The sequence below is a fragment of the Physella acuta genome, unplaced genomic scaffold, assembly GCF_028476545.2.
Source record: "Physella acuta isolate Inbredline_101_S28 unplaced genomic scaffold, ASM2847654v3 ptg000144l, whole genome shotgun sequence".
NCBI classification, from domain to species: Eukaryota; Metazoa; Mollusca; class Gastropoda; family Physidae; genus Physella; species Physella acuta.
Window position 1 is genome coordinate 137,501 of NW_026731663.1, and position 21,043 is coordinate 158,543.

The 21,043-nt window shown below is 42.8% G+C and overlaps 2 protein-coding genes across 2 annotated transcripts; one reads left to right on the plus strand and one right to left on the minus strand.

Annotated features, from left to right (window-relative positions):
* Window positions 1-4,939: 4,939 nt before the first annotated feature.
* LOC131935419 (aquaporin-5) lies at window positions 4,940-9,396 on the minus strand. Its single transcript, XM_059291818.1, has 5 exons — window positions 9,099-9,396; window positions 7,954-8,085; window positions 6,896-7,033; window positions 6,040-6,120; window positions 4,940-5,323 (listed from the first exon to the last, which is right to left on the minus strand). Exons 1-5 carry the CDS (start codon window positions 9,387-9,389, stop codon window positions 4,940-4,942), a joined length of 1,026 nt encoding a protein of 341 aa, XP_059147801.1. The 5' UTR covers window positions 9,390-9,396.
* Window positions 9,397-15,617: 6,221 nt separating this feature from the next.
* Window positions 15,618-18,620, plus strand: LOC131935420 (carbonic anhydrase 2-like). Its single transcript, XM_059291820.1, is given in 8 exon segments — window positions 15,618-15,708; window positions 15,933-16,061; window positions 17,455-17,576; window positions 17,756-17,851; window positions 17,980-18,097; window positions 18,257-18,312; window positions 18,315-18,371; window positions 18,474-18,620. Coding segments are annotated over 8 exon segments (816 nt in total).
* The last annotated feature ends 2,423 nt before the right edge of the window (window positions 18,621-21,043 follow it).

Sequence of the window (21,043 nt, forward strand, 5' to 3'; positions counted from 1 at the left end):
TTGATAAAAGTGGGCCAACGTGTAGGTATAGAGGTAATGAATGTCAAGAGGCAACATAGTTCAACTGGGGCTGATGAAGTCATCGATTGTAGGGAAAAAAAACACAAGGAAAAAAGTCACAATATACATAATTTATAATGTTTAATAGAATTGAATAGAATGTTCGAACCTTTTTCGGTTTTCATCGTGTTCTTTAAATATTAACTTTCAATTATCATGAAAGATGTAGTTAAAGTGACTTGCTGTCCTCAACTCACCGCAACAATAGTTCAGCCAACTTTACTGCCCACATTTATCACGCTCATTACAGGAGAGGATTAAAACAGGGTACAAAGGCTGCCATTGACGCTAAACGTCAACAACACACAATATGGACGTCAACAACACACAATATGGACGTCAACAACACACAATATGGACGTCAACAACACACAATATGGACGGACAAGGCCGATTGAGGATAATCCAACCATGTTGTGCCTAATTTTCTTTTGTAATTAATTTTCCTAATGCATATTTAACTAAATACGTAACAAAAAGTTTTAGTTGCTGTTTAAATTATCTTACAGGTGTTTTACTTACTACTGTTATAAACCATAAGGCTTTTAAAGTTTATAAATATGCAACAAAAAAAAAACACAACCCACAACAATAAACACCAAATTTTTAAAGATTCTCAACAGTTAAATCAAAATATTTCTTAAACCTAGTGCTTAAGTAAACGCTGTGTTTAAACCTAGTGCTTAAGTAAACGCTGTGTTTAAACCTAGTGTTTAAGTGAACGCTGTGTTTAAACCTAAGGTTAAACTTATCTGGGTGAGCGTTGAAGTCTAGTGATGACGTCACTTACGCTCCACGTTGCCACAGCAACGACACAAACTCCGATGGTAGTTGCCGGACTAGGGCCCGTCCGTCGTCCGTCATCCGTCGTCTGTCGTCTGACGTGGTCACTGCTGGCCAGGACGACAGTGACCAACAGAAGTGTGCTGACCGTCTCCACAAGCAGGCCCTGGGGGGGGGGGGGGGGGGAGAGGACACATGTGGGTGATCTCTGTGTATGAGTGAACAAAACTAACCCGCCCCCAAAAACTCAACAAAGTTCTGCCACACAATCCACACGTGACCACATCCAACATCACGTGACCTGACCTGCCAGAGGTGAACGCCCTCTCCCAGGGTCGTGGTGCCAATGTTCCCGCGTCTTTCTACTGGAACTGTCAACCAGACGACACCTGCTCCAACGACAGCGCCGAGCACCTGCAGACTCACATAGACCAGGCACTGAAACACAGTCAAGATCCGGTCAAACTTTACACAGGCAAACTTGTATACTAACAAGCCATTAACCACCTTAACCTTATGACCCACCTTAACCTTATGACCCACCTTAACCTTATGACCCACCTTGACCTGATGACCCACCTTTACCTGATGACCCACCTTAACCTGATGACCCACCTTAACCTTATGACCCACCTTAACCTGATGACCCACCTTGACCCGATGAACCACCTTGACCTGATGACCCACCTTAACCTTATGACCCACCTTGACCTGATGACCCACCTTGACCTGATGACCCACCTTGACCTGATGACCCACCTTAACCTTATGACCCACCTTAACCTTATGACCCACCTTGACCCGATGAACCACCTTGACCTGATGACCCACCTTAACCTTATGACCCACCTTGACCTGATGACCCACCTTAACCTTATGACCCACCTTGACCTGATGACCAACCTTGACCCGATGACCCACCTTGACCCGATAACCCATCTTGACCTGATGACCCACTTTGACCTGATGACCCACCTTGACCTGATGACCAACCTTGACCTGATGACCCACCTTGACCTTATGACCCACCTTAACCTTATGACCCACCTTGACCTGATGACCCACCTTTACCTGATGACCCACCTTAACCTGATGACCCACCTTAACCTTATGACCCACCTTAACCTGATGACCCACCTTGACCCGATGAACCACCTTGACCTGATGACCCACCTTAACCTTATGACCCACCTTGACCTGATGACCCACCTTGACCTGATGACCTACCTTGACCAGACTGACGCCCCCAGTCAGCAGGAAGCCCAGGGTGACGGCCGGGTTGACGTGACCCCCACTCACGACCCCAAACGTCTGGACGATAAAGGTCAAGGTCAAGCCGAACGTCAGAGCAACGGGTATGACGTCATTGGATTCGCGGCACGTTTCTGCGGCGCCACAGCCCAAGGTCACCAAGATGGCCGCCCCGAGAAACTCAGCGAGTCCGGCTTTCAGCAGCTGATGGAGGTCAATGTCCTTCAGCCCCAGGACTTCTGCTAGAGGCTGCATTCTGTCAGACATAAACATGATAACAACTGACCTAAAGACCTGCCGAAGTCTAGAACTGACCTAAAGACCTGCCGATGTCTAGAACTGACCTAAAGACCAGCTGTTATCTATAAGTGACCTAAAGACCTGGTGTTGTCTAGAACTGACCTAAAGACCTGCTGTTGTCTAGAACTGACCTAAAGACCAGCTGTTATCTATAAGTGACCTAAAGACCTGGTGTTGTCTAGAACTGATCTAAAGACCTGGTGTTGTCTAGAACTGACCTAAAGACCTGCTGTTGTCTAGAACTGACTTAAAGACCTGCTGTTGTCTTATGTTGTTTGACTTGTGGTGTATCACGAACTAAAATTTTCTCATCGATGAAGGTGTGGACTAGACAGCATTCGAATGACATATGACATATGACACATGACATATGACATGACACATAACATATGACATATGACATTTGTGTTGCTGACCTGCCTATAGTAGTAAAATCATGATAACTTACCTGATTCAAAGATTGAAACCCTGACAATCTACCTGACTCAAAGGTTGAAATCCTACCATACCTGCCTGCTTATCGCTTTACAAACGGGGCTGTGTGACATCTTAACAACCGTCACGAGAGACGAGTCTATATGAACTTGTAACCTATTAAAATAATTAGATGCTGTTCAAAAGTAAATAATTAGCCTCAATTAAAGCTCGAATGGCTAGCTGGCTCTAATTGTAGTCGTCTGCAAACCCTGTGCTTTCATTAGCCTCGGTGACGTAAGACGTCGGGCAGTTAGGGGGGAGGGGGGGCAACTCATCGCTAGATCAGTTTTTATTACATCAGGTACTAGTTCAGCAAAATGTAAAGACGTTCATGTCTAATTTTAGCAGTGATACAATGTTAGCTGGCAGAGTCAATGATCCTAGTCCTTGTAGCGTAGCAATACTTCGTGCTTAGTGCTTTACTAGGGGACATAACCGCACGATTGTTTACAAACTCAAATAAAACGTGGTTAATTCCCTTTACACGTCAACTCTAGCGGGCCGGCATGCTAAATTTAGTTCAGTAGCTCAAGTCATGTGACAAGTCATGTGACAAGTCATGTGACAAGTCATGTGACAAGTCATGTGACAAGTCATGTGACAAACTTTCTCCAACCACTGTGGTGGTGTGCAGGTGGTGGGGTAGTTAGCACACAAGAGGAACATAAACACCTGAAGAGTTCTAAGTTCAGGGAAACTTTTTACAAGTTTGGAAATATATCAACTACTGGTAAACTATCAACTTTTGGTAAACTATCAACTTTTGGTAAACTATCAACTTTTGGTAAACTATCAACTTTTGGTAAACTATCAACTACTGGTAAACTATCAACTTTTGGTAAACTATCAACTACTGGTAAACTATCAACTTTTGGAATGTTTACTGCGTGTAGGCTGAGCGCTAAAGTTAAATTACTACTACACTGCGTAGCTTTAAAATTATAAACATTTCAAAATGAATATTATTTTCAAACTTCAATATCTTGTTGTTTCAATGTGTTCTTGTTTAAATGTGTTCTTGTTTCAATCGCGTGTCAATGTGTGCTTGTTTCAATTTGTTGTTGTTTAAATGTGTTCTTGTTTCAATGTGTTCTTGTTTCAATTTGTTCTTGTTTCAATGTGTTCTTGTTTTAATGTGTTCTTGTGTCAATCGCGTGTCAATGTGTACTTGTTTCAATGTGTGCTTGTTTCAATGTGTAGAAACAACATATTTCCCACTTGAAGTACTTCAACAAGTTAGCGAGCATTACCGACTGGTACTTAGATGCTATTTATAGCCATGATCCTACCAATGTTACCGGGCACTGGTGATCCAATGGCCTGCTATAAAACAAGTGGTTTAATTGTTTGTGTCACGTGACTAGATATTTAGGTTAATTACACGTAGCACATAGCGCATCCATGACTTGTTATCAGACTACCAACTAGCACATACAACAGCACTAACGACCATCAAACATACTAGCCCACATACAACATGACTAACATACATAACCACATACTACAAACATGCAAGACCACATACACGTAAACTAACGACCAACGTTAAAGTTTTAATAAATAAACTCTCACAAAAATTTTGCTATTCATTAAGAAAAAAAAAACACATTTATTTTTTAATAATTCAGATATAAAAATAAAACTTTGGCATATCAAAAAATATATACATTATTTACATCATTTAAACTCAAGATAATATAAATATGTAAGTTGTATTCGGGCTTTATTGCACAGTCGCTTTACAGTTATATAAGTATTGGACAGTTATTTTACAGTTACATATATATTGGACAGTCGCTTTACAGTTATATAAGTATTGGACAGTTACTTTACAGTTACATATACATTGGACAGTCGCTTTACTGTCAGCTGACATGTCACGTGACATCCTGTCAGCTGACATGTCACGTGACATCCTGTCAGCTGACATGTCACGTGACATCCTGCCAGCTGACATGTCACGTGACATCTTGTTATGTCACGTGACATCCTGTCAGCTGACATGTCACGTGACATCCTGTCAGCTGACACCAGTGGGTGTCACACGTCACAGTGCTGCTGTGTGCTGTCACAGTTTGGTAATGATGCTGACGTTGTCGCCGCCCCAGTCCATGCCGGTGTTGTAGATGGTCATCCCACCGACGCTCCCCTGTTCTGAGACGTCATCATTGAACCCCAGCCCACTGTCTCTCCTGCTCCCCGCGCTGTCTAGCCGGGCCAGCTTGCACCGGGTGAGCCAAGTTTTGACCGGGCTGAGGGGGGAGGGGCTGCTGGCCAGTTTGTCCACGGTCGAGTCGACCACCACCGTGTAGTCACGCCCACGCTTGACGTCATCGCCTCGGTGCTCCCTGGGGCTGACGTCATCACTCTGCATGCTCGTGCGTACGGCGAAGATATATTCATAGACCAGTGCACCCAGTGACCCCCCGACACACGGGGCAGTCCAGTAGATCTGGGGAAAGGGGGGTGGAGAGATTTTGCATTAGACCGTGACGACATGGGACATAACTAAATGGTCTAACTAAACATTAATGGTCTAACTAAACACACAATGGTCTAAGTAAACACACAATGGTCTTACTAAACACACAATGGTCTAACTAAACACTAATGGTCTAACTAAACACCTACCCAATGGCCTAACTAAACACACAATGGTCTAACTAAACACACAATGGTTTAACTAAACACACAATGGTCTAACTAAACACACAATGGTTTAACTAAACACACAATGGTCTAACTAAACACTAATGGTCTAACTAACCATCTACCCAATGGTCTAACTAAACACTAATGGTCTAACTAACCATCTACCCAATGGTCTAACTAAACACCAATGGTCTAACTAACCATCTACCCAATGGTCTAACTAAACACTAATGGTCTAACTAACCATCTACCCAATGGTCTAACTAAACCTACTAAATGGTCTAACTAGGCACCTACCCAATGGTCTAACTAAATGGTCTAACTAAATGGTCTAACTAAATGGTCTAACTAAATGGTCTAACTAAATGGTCTAACTAAATGGTCTTACTAAATGGTTTAACTAAATGGTCTATCTAGGCACCTACCCAATGGTCTAACTAAATGGTCTAATTAAACATTAATGGTCTAACTAAACTTACTCAATGGTCTAACTAAATGGTCGAACTAAACACCTACCCAATGGTCGTCCCACTGACCGGTCCACACAGATGGACCAAACGATCGTGCTGGATTCATACTGCCACCTGTGAGATTGCCCTGAAATCACAGAACACATTCATCATACATCATACATCATACAGTATACAGCATACAGCATACAACATACAACATACACCACACACCATACACCATACACCATACACCATACACCATACACCATACAACATACAACATACAACATACAACATACAACATACAACATACAACATACACCATACAACATACAACATACAACATACAGCATACAGCATACAGCATACAGCATACAGCATACAGCATACAGCATACAACATACAACATACAATATACAACATACACCATACAACATACAAAATACACCCTCACCCACACCCACAAGAAAAGCCACCCCCACCCACAAGAAAACCCACCCCCACCCACAAGAAAAGCCACCCCCACCAACAAGAAAACCCACCCCCACCCACAAGAAAACCCACCCCCACCCACAAGAAAAGCCACCCCCACCAACAAGAAAACCCACCCCCACCCACAAGAAAAGCCACTCACACCAACAAGAAAAGCCACCCCACCCACAAGAAAAGCCACCCCCACCCACAAGAAAAGCCACCCCCACCCACAAGAAAAGCCACCCCACCCACAAGAAAAGCCACCCCACCCACAAGAAAAGCCACCCCCACCAACAAGAAAAGCCACCCCACCCCACCCACAAGAAAAGCCACCCCCACCCACAAGAAAACCCACACCACCCACAAGAAAAGCCACCCCCACCCACAAGAAAAGCCACCCCCACCCACAAGAAAACCCACCCCCACCCACAAGAAAAGCCACTCACACTCCAGGCTATGTTGGCCGTGACACAGAAGCCGATGCTGAGAGCTGTGGAGCCGGAGTGGTCAGTCCTGAGCCGGTCACAGCTGGAGAACACGGTCAGGGCCAGCAGGAAGCTGGTGCTCATCTCCACCAGGAAGCCCTGAAATACAGAGGTCGAGGTCACATGGCGAGGTCAGCAGAGGTCAAGGTCATATGGCTGTGTTAGAAGAGGTCAAGGTCACACGGCGGTGTCAACATTTGAAATCAAATAGTACAAAAGATGTCAAGAGTTCAGTATCGCAATAGATATGTCATGTATAGTGCGTCATGTGTCATGTGTCATGTGTCATGTGTCATGTGTCATGTGTCATGTGTCATGTGTCATGTGTCATGTGTCATGTGCCATGTGTCATGTGTCATGTGTCATGTGTCATGTGCCATGTGTCATGTGTCATGTGTCATGTGTCATGTGTCATGTGTCATGTGTCATGTGTCATGTGTCATGTGTCATGTGTCATGTGTCATGTGTCATGTGTCATGTGTCATGTGTCATGTGTCATGTGTCATGTGTCATGTGTCATGTGTCATGTGTCATGTGTCATGTGTCATGTGTCATGTGTCATGTGTCATGTGTCATGTGTCATGTGTCATGTGTCATGTGTCATGTGTCATGTGTCATGTGTCATGTGTCATGTGTCATGTGTCATGTGTCATGTGTCATGTGTCATGTGTCATGTGTCATGTGTCATGTGTCATGTGTCATGTGTCATGTGTCATGTGTCATGTGTCATGTGTCATGTGCCATGTGCCATGTGCCATGTGCCATGTGCCATGTGTCATGTGTCATGTGTCATGTGTCATGTGTCATGTGTCATGTGTCATGTGTCATGTGTCATGTGTCATGTGTCATGTGTCATGTGTCATGTGTCATGTGTCATGTGTCATGTGTCATGTGTCATGTGTCATGTGCCATGTGCCATGTGTCATGTGTCATGTGTCATGTGTCATGTGTCATGTGTCATGTGTCATGTGTCATGTGTCATGTGTCATGTGTCATGTGTCATGTGTCATGTGATTTACCTGCCATGACATGAGTCCAGGAGCCAGAGATGTGGCACCAATATGGCTGGCAGCCCCGTGTGGGAGGGTCAGCCACACGAGCCCCGAGCCTAGACACGCCCCCGCCACTTGAGCCACACAGTACACACACAGCTGAGAAGTGAAATATGTCATCAGTTACACACACAGCTGAGAAGTGAAACATGTCATCAGTTACACACACAGCTGAGAAGTGAAATATGTCATCAGTTACACACACAGCTGAGAAGTGAAACATGTCATCAGTTACACACACAGCTGAGAAGTGAAACATGTCATCAGTTACACACACAGCTGAGAAGTGAAATATGTCATCAGTTACACACACAGCTGAGAAGTGAAACATGTCATCAGTTACACACACAGCTGAGAAGTGAAATATGTCATCAGTTACACACACAGCTGAGAAGTGAAACATGTCATCAGTTACACACACAGCTGAGAAGTGAAATATGTCATCAGTTACACACACAGCTGAGAAGTGAAATATGTCATCAGTTACACACACAGCTGAGAAGTGAAATATGTCATCAGTTACACACACAGCTGAGAAGTGAAATATGTCATCAGTTACACACACAGCTGAGAAGTGAAACATGTCATCAGTTACACACACAGCTGAGAAGTGAAATATGTCATCAGTTACACACACAGCTGAGAAGTGAAATATGTCATCAGTTACACACACAGCTGAGAAGTGAAATATGTCATCAGTTACACACACAGCTGAGAAGTGAAATATGTCATCAGTTACACACTGTATCAAGCTTAGCTCTCACTATATACTGTATCAAACTTAGCTCTCACTATAAACAAAATGTATCAAACTTAGCTCTCACTATATCCCAACTGTATCAAACTTAGCTCTCACTATATACAAACTGTATCAAACTTAGCTCTCACTATAAACAAACTGTATCAAACTTAGCTCTCACTATAAACAAACTGTATCAAACTTAGCTCTCACTATAAACAAAATGTATCAAACTTAGCTCTCACTATAAACAAACTGTATCAAACTTAGCTCTCACTATAAACAAACTGTATCAAGCGTCGTGCTAAGCCTGATCAAAAATGGGAACATGAATAGATGCAGATAGAAAGAGTTGGATCAGTTGTCGTCTTACCTTCAGGAGGCCAATGTGGCCAGTCAGGAAAAATCCGAGGGACACAGCCGGATTAACGTGAGACCCACTGATCTGGCCAAATATCCAGATGGCCATGGCCAGCCCCAGGCCAAAGCTGAAGGCCACTGCCATGGTGGCCCCTGGTCCAGCGAGAGTGGCCGCCGAGCCGCAGCCGATGAGCACAAGGACCGCTGTACCGAGGAGTTCAGCGCCGGCACTCTTCAAGACTCGCCTCTGGCAGACCTCGCTCAGCCCCAGGTACATCCCGAGACACCTGGCCTCTTGCGGCATCGTGGGACAGGTGACCAGTGGCTGGACGGCAGGTGGATGGCAGGTGGATGGCAGGTGGACGGCAGGTGGACGGCAAGTGATCGGCAGGTGGACGGCAGGTGGACGGCAGGTGGACGGCAGGTGGACGGCAGGTGGATGGCAGGTGGACGGCAGGTGGACGATAGGTGGACTGCAGGTGGACGGCAGGTGGAGGCAGGTGGACGGCAGGTGGACGTCAGGTGGACGTCAGGTGGACGTCAGGTGGACGGCAGGTGGACGGCAGGTGGACGGCAGGTGGACGGCAGGTGGACGGCAGGTGGAGGCAGGTGGACGGCAGGTGGACGGCAGGTGGACGGCTGGCACTGACAGAGACCAGTGGAACAGTTACTCAACAAGATCGTCAACAAAATGTTCTCGAGGTAAACGTCGAGGTAAGTTGGGGGTAACTCCGTCACAGTCGAGTGGTCAGCAGGTAATACAACAACACTAGTTCAAGTTCCCGTCTTATAGTGGGTCACAACGAGCCATTGCGTGAATTCATTAACTTTTGATTGTCACACCCCTCCCCCCCCACCAACCCAACAGTTTTACCGTAAAACTTTTATTTGACTGAAAGCTAAAAATTATTATAAGAATTAATTTAAATTAATTAGAGCGAAAACAAAAGAAACAAAAAACACCCTAAAGCAAAAACGGGTTCACATTTGTATTATTATTTTTAAAACGAGTTATTGATTTCAATAATTAAATCTTGAATGTGTGTATAATTGATTAAAAAAATTAATTAGTGTGTGTATAATTGAGAGCGGCGACGACAAGCAGACGACTACAGCACCAGTGACAGTGATGGACGACCTCCTGGAACGACGACGTAAAATGGCGGGAAACTTTCCGACAAGCGTTCTGATGACGTCAACAGTTAATTAAATAATGAAATAGTCAAGTGACAGGCGGTGTGTCCGTTGGCGGAGTGATGACGTCAGTTGCCGACGTACAAGTCCGTCTGGTGGTGGCACTTCCTGTTATTAGGTAGAGCAATGTGTGGTGGATGTGTGGTGGGTGTGTGGTGGGTGTGTGGTGGGTGTGTGGTGGATGTGTGGTGGGTGTGTGGTGGATGTGTGGTGGGTGTGTGGTGGGTGTGTGGTGGGTGTGTGGTGGGTGTGTGGTGGGTGTGTGGTGGATGTGTGGTGGGTGTGTGGTGGATGTGTGGTGGGTGTGTGGTGGATGTGTGGTGGATGTGTGGTGGATGTGTGGTGGATGTGTGGTGGATGTGTGGTGGGTGTGTGGTGGATGTGTGGTGGATGTGTGGTGGATGTGTGGTGGGTGTGTGGTGGATGTGTGGTGGATGAGTGGTGGGTGTGTGGTGGATGTGTGGTGGGTGTGTGGTGGGTGTGTGGTGGGTGTGTGGTGGGTGTGTGGTGGGTGTGTGGTGGGTGTGTGGTGGGTGTGTGGTGGGTGTGTGGTGGATGTGTGGTGGGTGTGTGGTGTGGGTGTGGTGGGTGTGTGGTGGGTGTGTGGTGTATATTTGTTGGTGTTTCCTGCAAAAATATGCTAGATTCCTCCGACGTCTTTTTTTATTCATACGTAAATATGTGTAATATATATATATATATATATATATATATATATATATATATATATATATATGACTAAAACTCAAGTTTGTTTACAAGCTGGTATATTTATTTATTTGTTTGTCTGTTTGGTTACAGGAGAGAATCTGCACTCTGTGTAGAGCTGTAAAATTCGTATTTAGGTAGAGAATAATGTTCTTTTTTACCATTCTGTTAATCAAAAATTTATTTAAAGACGTAAATTAATTAATTAATTACTATATTCATTGCTAGAAACACTACTCTAATTATAAAAGTTCAGAACAATGACTTTATTTATGGTGACGTCACATGATTTATTTACACAGTATACAGCAAAATTTTCTGTCGGCTTTAGCTATTTTTACAAGCTTTTATTTAACTCACTTCCTCTGTCGTCAGTCTGATTAGTGGTTAAACATCTTTAGGCATCTGAAAACGTTAGTTTTTAATCTAGTGTACTCAAAAAGGAACAACATAATCATAAAGCCTTATGCCGCCTTAAAAACTCAATCCCATGTTACGCAAGGCGTCGATAGAGAAAGAATAACGCTTTGAGTCAGAACAGGCAAGGGCTAAGATAACTGCCAAAATACCTAATCTGTAGACCTCACAAGTCTAGACGATATATTTGTGCCTCTGTTTTTAGACTTTCAGAACAAATACATGTGATCAGTAAGCACATAAAAGAGAAAAGTAGCTTTAATCTAGAGACTTCAAACATTTCTGAAGGACCGAATTTGAACTTGTAGGCCGTGGTGTCGATGCCAAAGTTTAGCGTCGTCCGCAAAGATAAGCTATCTTTATATCATCTCTATGCCCATATTGTGACAGATATTTACAAATGTGTCTAATATAGGACAGAATACATAGCTACTCAACAGAGATAAGCGCAATCACTTGTCCACGACTTAAGAAACCACTGTACTGCAAAACCCACCTAAATGGAAAATGTCTTAGATCTGTGTTTTAATACAAATGTGTACCTCGTCGCGAGTTAGGACCTGTAGGTAGTCTGTTACTTCTCTATATCTAAAAACAATAAAAAAGATAACGTGAATTTTACTTGTTCAATTTCTTGGTTAACTGTATTTGTTGCATCTTGTTCAATTTTGTTAATATTGATTAACCTAAAGGGTTCAAATGTAACAAAGAAAATTGCGGGTATTCGGACACTAGTTAAAGTAGGCCCTATATATCTATTTATATTTATAGAAATGAAAATATGTTTATCTGTTTGTCCTATATGAATTACTACATCTTTTTCATCGGATCGCCATAAAACTTTGTGAACAGTGTTTTTTTCCAGGAATCTATTCGGGGGGGGGGGGGGGGGGGGGGGGGGGGGGGGGGGGGAGGAAGCAGAGCCCCCCCACCCCCCCCCCCCCCCCCCACCCCCGAAGAAAGTCTATCACCCCCACCCCACCCCCGAACGAAACGGAATTTATATAGAAAAAATATATACTTTTAACAGTGTCCGCACGCCCCCCCCCGGAAAGATTTCGCCAGGGCGGCGCCCTAGCAGGAAGCAGAGGTGTAGCAGCCTATTCCGGCGCCCGGGGCGAACTATCACTGTTGTGCCAACCCTATTCAAACGCTGGCAAAAAGGCGCCCATCCCTACATACACTCCCCTAAATTAAATAATTGAGGATATCAGTCATGTATAAATCTGTTTTCTTAAATTTTACTCAAGAATGAGGATTTTAAAAAAATTGTCTACCCCTTTTGGCGCCCCATTTGATCTGGGGTCTCTGAAGGAAGCAATGCAATTTTTCTCCATAAAAATAAAAGCCATATGCAATTTGACACTGTTCGTACGAGAGTCATAAAAATTTGGGGAGTCGGTGAAAAGGGTTTCGAGAAATAAAAAAATTTCTTAAGTGTGGCACCCTGGGAGGGTTTGAATTTTCTCATTTTACGATTATGAGCTCAGAATCCAGAGGGGAATCCAGAGGGGCTATCTCATCAATTGCGGTCATAGATAATACTAGATTCAGCAGAGGCGTAGTGAGGGGGGCGGGGGTACATATGTCCCCGGGCGCCAACCCTAGGGGCGCCAAAATGGGTGGGAAAAATTTAAAAGCTCATTTTAGCTACAGTTTTGCATTATAAATATTTAAAAAATACGGGGGGGGGGGGGACGCCAAATTGAAAGTTTGTCTCCGGCGGGAGGGGGGGGGGGCGCCAAATTGAAAATATGTCCCCAGGCGCCAGGAATGGTGCTACGCCTCTGAGATTCAGTGATAAAACTACACCAGGTTCATCCGCCAGCTCCCCGGCGGTTGAGTGGCCCAGAGCGGCCAAGACCCACCTCGGGCGACACTACGGTTTAGATGGGCTACTATAAATGTTCACTAAGTAGAATAATGAGCGCCCGCCGGCACCCTGGCAGTTGGCGACAGCGAGCGTCCCGGGCTCTACCGAGAGTGCCTCTTTAAAGAGCACCCTACAATAGGGACACGGTGGCACACGACATTTTATAATTAAACCGAATTAGGGGCGCCCCTGCGGGAGTATAACCAGTGGCTCCCTGGAGCGCCAAGGGACGCGTCTCTAACACATGAGCGGTCGCCAATGTGTGTTCTACCTCACTATTACAGAGGTTGATTAACGTACACTCAAGGCTTTCATACAGTGAGCCTTGGTGCGTCTAGGCGGCAGTGTGGACAAACCCGCGCCCCAAAAACGAATATGTGGGTTTGTTTGTTTAAGCATTACCAAAGATTTCATTCGTTTGTCATTCAAATTTGAGAAGTTAATGCTAATACCACTGTGGTGGTTTCTGCGAAAAAAAAATTCGATTTGGTGGCGCCCTGGCAGGGTTCCATTTAGCTCCCCGGGTTTTCCTGTGAGTACTATGGTACCTTTGTTCGTTTTAATAATTGCGAAACGCTATAAATATGATGGGCTACTAAAATCGCCAGCTATACCGAGTGAGGCGCCTTCCTACCTAGTCCCGCCTACCTACATACCTAACTCCCTGTCTACGTACCTACCTATCTACTAACCTGCCTGCGCTGCTGCCTGCCTACCTACTTTCCTACCTACCGTTATTCCTGCCAAACTGCTTTCCTTCCACCCCGCCTGTCTACCCACCTCACATCCTACTTACACATTCACATATCTTCGTATGTATATATGTATGTGTTAGTGTGCTCTAGGACTATGTATTTTTACATTTTTGTTGTTACGTAGAACTATTCAGTAAAAAGGAGTTTCCTTTTTTTTTTTTTTTTTTTTTTTTTTTTTTTTTTTTTTTTTTTTTGACGTTGTAACTGCCGCTAAAATATTCTTTTTTGTATGTGTGCATAAAATAGTGTAGGTTTATTAACAAAAGTAAATTTTAGTATGTATTTTAGTGTATATAGTCATTTTCGTCAAGCCAATGTGTTCATAATCTTAAATTTAAAAACCCATGAAACTCGATAGCCAAAGATTTAGAATGAGAATAATTGCTATTTAACCAGAAACACCCATTCTAATTACTGTAATATTTTTAAAAATAAATATACACAGAGATAGATTGTTTTCTTATATAATTAATTTTAAAATTCAACTGTATTTCATAACGAAAATTAACACAAAATACATTCGAATAGAAACTGTCAAGGGAGACTACTCTAATATTTGTAGGAATAATAGTTTTTATTTAGAGTTTTTTTATTATTAGAAGAAAAGTTAATCATGTAGGTTCTAGAAAAGAATACCTTGCATTTAAAAAAAAGATAGGTTTAGAAAGAGAAATAGTCAAAATTATTTATTATATTCATTAGTTTTTTTTTAATAATATAGTACAAAGGCCTGTTTTAATTATTTTTTAAAAATCTTATTTTAATTAATAAATTATAAATGAAGATCGAGGATCTATATTTAAAAAAAAATAGTTTAACTGTCCCTAAACAATTGTATCAATCGCTTAGAAATTAAGAATTAATAATTACGTTTAACGCTTTATTAATTAAACGAGTTGAATTATTTCCGTTTTGATAAACTCTCTCTCTCTCTCTCTTTATAACTACTAACGCTTTATCATTGAGTTTCTCGAGAGAAAAATACAGGAGAGCGGTAGTTATCATTGACTCTGTCATTGATAATTTCATTGAGTCTTTCATAGAAAATAGTGTTTGATCGGCTGCTATATATATATATATATATATATATATATATATATATATATATATATATATATATATATATATATATATATATATATATATATATATATTGCATTTCTCTATCGTTTTAACTAACTTAAAAACTTTTAACTATTTTATATATATATATATATATATATATATATATATATATATTATTGTTTAATTTTCTTTTGCAGGTTGTGTCCACTGATTCCACATCTAACTAGGAAAGAACAAAGGAGGAGTCGGCACACTGGGGATACGCTCAAGAAAATGGTAAATCAGAAATACATTTTCACACATATACTTACACAGCCATACGATACACACACGGCCATCATTCCTCCCTTCGATTCACCTAACAACCTACGATAGTCACAATAACCGGGTCATTGTCTAGGACCAGTTGGAATTGTTTCGACTAAAATTTAAACACTCCCTGAGTGAACAAAACAGTCCCTAACTGACAAAGAATCCCTGACTAATCCCCATTATAGTACTTTATGAGGACTCCTATAATATGATCATATGTGACGCCTTCCCTGTTCGTATACTACACAATTACATGGGTGGGGATAAGGAGGGACTTGTAAGAAAGACTAAAAAGAGGAGTAATGCAATCATTTGTTAAAGCAAGCATTAATCAAACAACAGGCCACCTTGTAACATGGCGCCCTGCCACTATTTAGCACCTGGATACGGATATTTATGGGGAGGGGGATGGGTGGAATTAAACACCACGTCACCTCACATAGAGCAAGTGACCCCCCCCCCTCCACCACCACACGCATACATAATCTTACGCATAGCAATTAAAAGAACCTCTAACCCACAGGTCCCCTCACCTGGTCACGGCATTTTCCCGACGCTAGAGGGTCCCGCCAGAGCCCCATAGATATCAACCCAGAAGCTTCCCAGTATGATGAGGCTTTATCTGAAAGTCCAATCATCGTCAACTATTTACGTGAAAACCACCTACACGTAGAGAACAACGGGCACACGATGATAGTGCAAATAAAAAAACAAATCCAGTAAGTAGCCAGCCTAATATTAATTCATTAATGCGAATGCAGGGGTGGGGGGGGGGGGGGCGTAGAAAACAAAATAAAGCTCCTAGCTGAAATACTAAGAACAAGCCGACCCGCGGCGTATCATACGCCTCTATTTAGTTGTTTTATTTTCTACTTTTCAGTAATTTATATTTGTTAATTTGACAGTATCAATGCTGCCACTAAAATATTTGCTTTTAAACACTATCAGTAGCTCGCTAAAGACGATAACCCCCCAGAGGCGTAGCGAGGGGGTGGGGGGGGGGGGTGGCGCGGGGGGACATATGTCCTTGGGCGCCGACCTTAGGGATGGCGCCAAAATGGGTTGGAAAAACAATGGTTTGACGGGGGTGAAAATCAAAAGTTCGGGGGGGGGGTGCAAATCGAAAGTTTGTCTCCGGGCGCCGGGAATGGTCGCTACGCCTCTGCCCCCCTACCTCATTCCCCCAACTTTGTGTCCACGTTTTTTTTACTAATAGCTATTTGTTCAGGTATTGAGTTGTTCAGAAGACTCCACTACTTGTCTTAGTCTATTTACATTCCTTTGTCTGCGTGTACATACCAATTTTTTTTACTTAATAAGATCAACAATTCATCGAATGACTTGCCTTGTATTATCCCTACTAATCATAGTATCATAGAATTGAGCTTTAGTTAGTCAACGCGATATGGCACTAGTATTTACATATCCTGTAATATTCATGGGACAGAGTCCACCCAACTCTGATGGGTACCTAACTCAAGTTAAGGAAAGTAAAGGCGGCTGGGCATAGTGCTGACCACACTATCTCTTTATATGCCGAGGTCACAGAAACAAGTGAACTCTACTTCACTTGCCCCATAGACCGTCTGGTTCTGAAAGGGAAACTTTACTTACTTTACTAAATATTCATGATTGTCTCTCGTGGTGTGGTTTGGGATATTCTTTGTTTTCTTTTATATTGTGTGGAAGAGCTTTTCATTTTTAGTCTCTTTTAATTGCATGTGCCGTATAGATCTAGTTCTTTCTTCGTTTCCTGATGCATTTTAAACTGGTTTATTTTTGACATGATTATGCGGATAACCAAACCAATACTGAGAGAGCCACCTAATACACACGCTAAGCTTATATAAATTCTTTTGCTAAATTCCCATCAGTTGACATTCAAATTTAATCCGGCCCTGCTACCCTCACCTCCTTAATGCACTAGGTAGTTAAAGCTTTCTTTCTTACTCAAATCCCTGAGGCTGAACATGTTTTATTGAGGCGGCAGAAATAAATTCAATTAAACGTTTTATCCACTGATGTGACGTCACACTTATCCCCAGCCATTGCCGGCGGACCCCTTGGGGGTTATGAGTACCAGCTTACACAGTTCCATTTGCACTGGGGGCCGGACGACACGAGTGGCAGTGAGCACACGTACAAAGGGAAGAAATACCCCACTGAAGTTAGTACTTAGTGTTTGTCATGGCGACACCAAATCATATTAGGTTTACATTTGACTTGAAGCCATCACCGCATCAGTTGTTATTTTTTAACATTTTCCTAACATCTCAATCTGAACACAATCTTACTTAAAGAATAATGATTTAAACACTAGTATTATTTAACTTTTGTGTTTTGCAGATCCACTTTGTGCACTACAACAAGGAGTTGTACGCTACATTTGAAGAGGGAGTGGGTGCACCGGACGGCTTAGCCGTAATTGGAATTTTTGTTGAGGTGAGATAGTGGTCAGATAGTGGTCAGATAGTGGCCAGATAGTGGTCAGTCCAAATATGCACCACTGTAAACTGAACACTACCATCTTCTTCTAACTTGTAAACTTCACTACTTCCATCTACCCATAGACCAACAACAAGAAAAACCAAAGTTTTGAGCCGCTATCATTCGCCTCTATGTTCATAAAAAGAAAGAACAAAACTTGGAAAACGGGAGAAGACTTCAACCCTGCAAGCCTTTTACCTGGTCAGTAGTGCACTTCATTGTCAGGTTACACTTAGAAGCGCTCGTCAATTTTCATTAGCAGCTGTCACTCTGTGTCAATATGTGTCAATATGTGGGTAGTTATTATTGTTACTCCATGTCAGTATTAGTGTGTCTTTAACATCTTTTAATATTTTACAGACACATTGACAAACTACTGGACTTATAATGGATCCTTGACTACCCCCCCCCCCCTTGTTGTGAAAAAGTCAGGTGGATCATCCCTCAACTACGTATCTCAGTCACATCTGATCAGGTAGTTCTAGTCACAATTGTCTTTCTCAAACGTCTAGTTTGCCCCCCTCCCCCACATGTCTGAGCAGGATTTGAACACACCAACACACCTTTGTGTCCCCAGCTCCAGCCATTCAGAAAAATTTGCTCAGATGTACACGGTCGTCACGTAATTACAAATAATTACAGAGAGCCGCTACCACTATTTGGTAGAAAAATTTCAGCATCTTTCAAGTACTGGGAGGATGCTGAAGATGCTGAGGATGCGTGAGGGGTAAAGAGACGTGTGTGAAATATTGTGTTTCCTCCCGTTGACATGTCTTGTTTTTTGATGTGTTTTTCTTACCTTTACCCTCCCCTTCGTCACCCATCTTGACCCTAATTTATGGACGACACCTAACTACCCTGTCTTCGCTAGTCTAAGTATCGCCGAAGTCTGTATGTGCGGACCTAAGACTTGTGGTGGACGTGTAAGTGTTGTGTGGTATTGGTCTGCGTTTGATTGGACGTGTATGTGATTGTGATGTGGATGTGTATAATGTGTGTCTGATGTGAACGTGTGTGGTGTGTGTGAAGGATGTGTGTGTGAAGGGTGTGTGTGTGTGTGAAGGGTGTGTGTGTGTGTGAAGGATGTGTGTGTATGAAGGATGTGTGTGTGAAGGATGTGTGTGTGAAGGATGTGTGTGTGAAGGATGTGTGTGTGTGTGAAGGATGTGTGTGTGAAGGATGTGTGTGTGTGTGAAGGGTGTGTGTGTGTGAAGGATGTGTGTGTGAAGGATGTGTGTGTGAAGGATGTGTGTGTGAAAGATGTGTGTGAAGGATGTGTGTGTGAAGGATGTGTGTGTGTGTGTGTGAAGGATGTGTGTGTGAAGGATGTGTGTGTGAAGGATGTGTGTGTGAAGGATGTGTGTGTGAAGGATGTGTGTGTGAAGGATGTGTGTGTGTGTGAAGGATGTGTGTGTGTGTGAAAGATGTGTGTGAAGGATGTGTGTGTTATGCTTAGCTTTCCATTTCATAGTGGAACAAGGTATAACACAATTTAAAACACAGTTCAAATGTAATAATCCAATATAATTTTCAAATACAACAGAGAAACAGTGAACATTGAGACGAAAAACACTGACTACATGCTACCCTAAGTTGACGATACCACACACTGCTTACACACTAGAGTTCACACACTTGTCAGGGGAGGCGACTCTCACACCCAATCTCTCCGTGCCTACACGCTTTCGCTATGAACGTCTAGGCCACGTCACACCTCGCCCCTAAAAAAAAGAGGTTTCTTATTCTTCCTTAAATTAAACAGCATTTCTAAGGTCTATCCTGCACAACTACTTAACATGTACAGTAAAAATTTTAACAAAATATTTATCTGACCTTTTACATGCTTTAAATCTCCCTATAAATAAATGATGGCGAGTAAAAAATTATATCTCTACAATAAAATGTTGGACGTACGCATGAATTGACTACTTATAGCTTTATACGTCTAGTCTATAAGTCAACAAGGTCTTTAAAAAACATTTGTCATCAATAAAGCATTTGAATTGAATTACAATACATCAGAACAATGTTACTTCCCTTTCGTTTTATGAAGTGAGATATGTTGAAATAAATCTAGTCAATGATGACAATGAAAACTAGAAGCTATTCATATAATACAAGTTCGTACACCACTCTAATTTTGGTACAGTCTTTGGCTCTGGATGTCGATCTGGATCTCGCTCTGGCTTTAGCTCTGGCTCTCGCTCTGGCTCTGGGTTTTGGCTCTGGCTTTGGCTCTGGCTCTGGCTTTGGCTCTGGCTCTGGCTCTGGTTTTGGCTCTGGCTCTGGTTGTGGCTCTGGCTCTGGTTTTGGCTCTGGCTCTGGTTTTGGTTTTGGCTCTGGCACGGGCTCTGGCACGGGCTCTGGCACGGGCTCTGGCTCTGACGTTGGCTCTGGCACTGGCTCTGGCACTGGCTCTGGCTCTGACGTTGGCTCTGGCTCTTCTGCTCAGCTCTGGCGTCCAAACATTTTTGTTTCGATCCTGCTATCTTGACATCACAGTCTTTAACTATAATTAAAGTCTCATTAGTATCTTTAAAAAGACTATGAACTTGATACTGGATTAAAGTTACCTTCTGCTCAGCTGCCCTTGACCTAGTTCTCCACTCTGTTGACTTGTTGCCTAGATTGCGTCTCTGGTTGACTAGGTCTTCTGTAAGTGGGACAGTAGCTAGAGCTTTCATGTTGGTGGCGACGCAATGATTTGCTTCTGATGTGATCAAGGACTGAGATGCTAATATTGTAGCTCTAAAATTTGATAACTTACTTGCTATGCTAATGTAGTCCACTTTGTAGCTAGCAAGTTCTCTCAACTTCTCTCCTAGCTTTATCACTGTATTTTTAATGTCATTATTTATGGCCATGATGTCTGCAGCACTGTTCACAAGTTTTGTGGCTGTTGATACTAAGTCTTTTCCGGTCGGCGATGACTGCTGCCGTTGATACGAGATATTTTCTAGTCGGCTGTAACGCTGCCGTTAATACTAGATACTTTCTAGTCGGCTGTAACGATGCCGTTAATACTAGAAATTTTCCCGTCGGTTGTGACACTGCCGTTGATACTAGAAATTTTCCAGTCGGTTGTGACGCTGCCGTTGATACTAGACACTTCCCAGTCGGCTGTAACGATGCCGTTAATACTAGTTG

What these genes read in the sequence shown, in the direction of transcription:
- LOC131935419 (XM_059291818.1), bottom strand. Translation starts at nt 9,389, where the DNA reads ATGCCGCAAGAGGCCAGGTGTCTCGGGATGTACCTGGGGCTGAGCGAG. An exon ending in GCCACATTGGCCTCCTGAAG is followed by an intron (nt 8,086 to 9,098) that starts GTAAGACGACAA and finishes TTCACTTCTCAG; the next exon opens with CTGTGTGTGTACTGTGTGGC. An exon ending in CGGCCAACATAGCCTGGAGT is followed by an intron (nt 6,121 to 6,895) that starts GTGAGTGGCTTT and finishes CTGTGATTTCAG; the next exon opens with GGCAATCTCACAGGTGGCAG.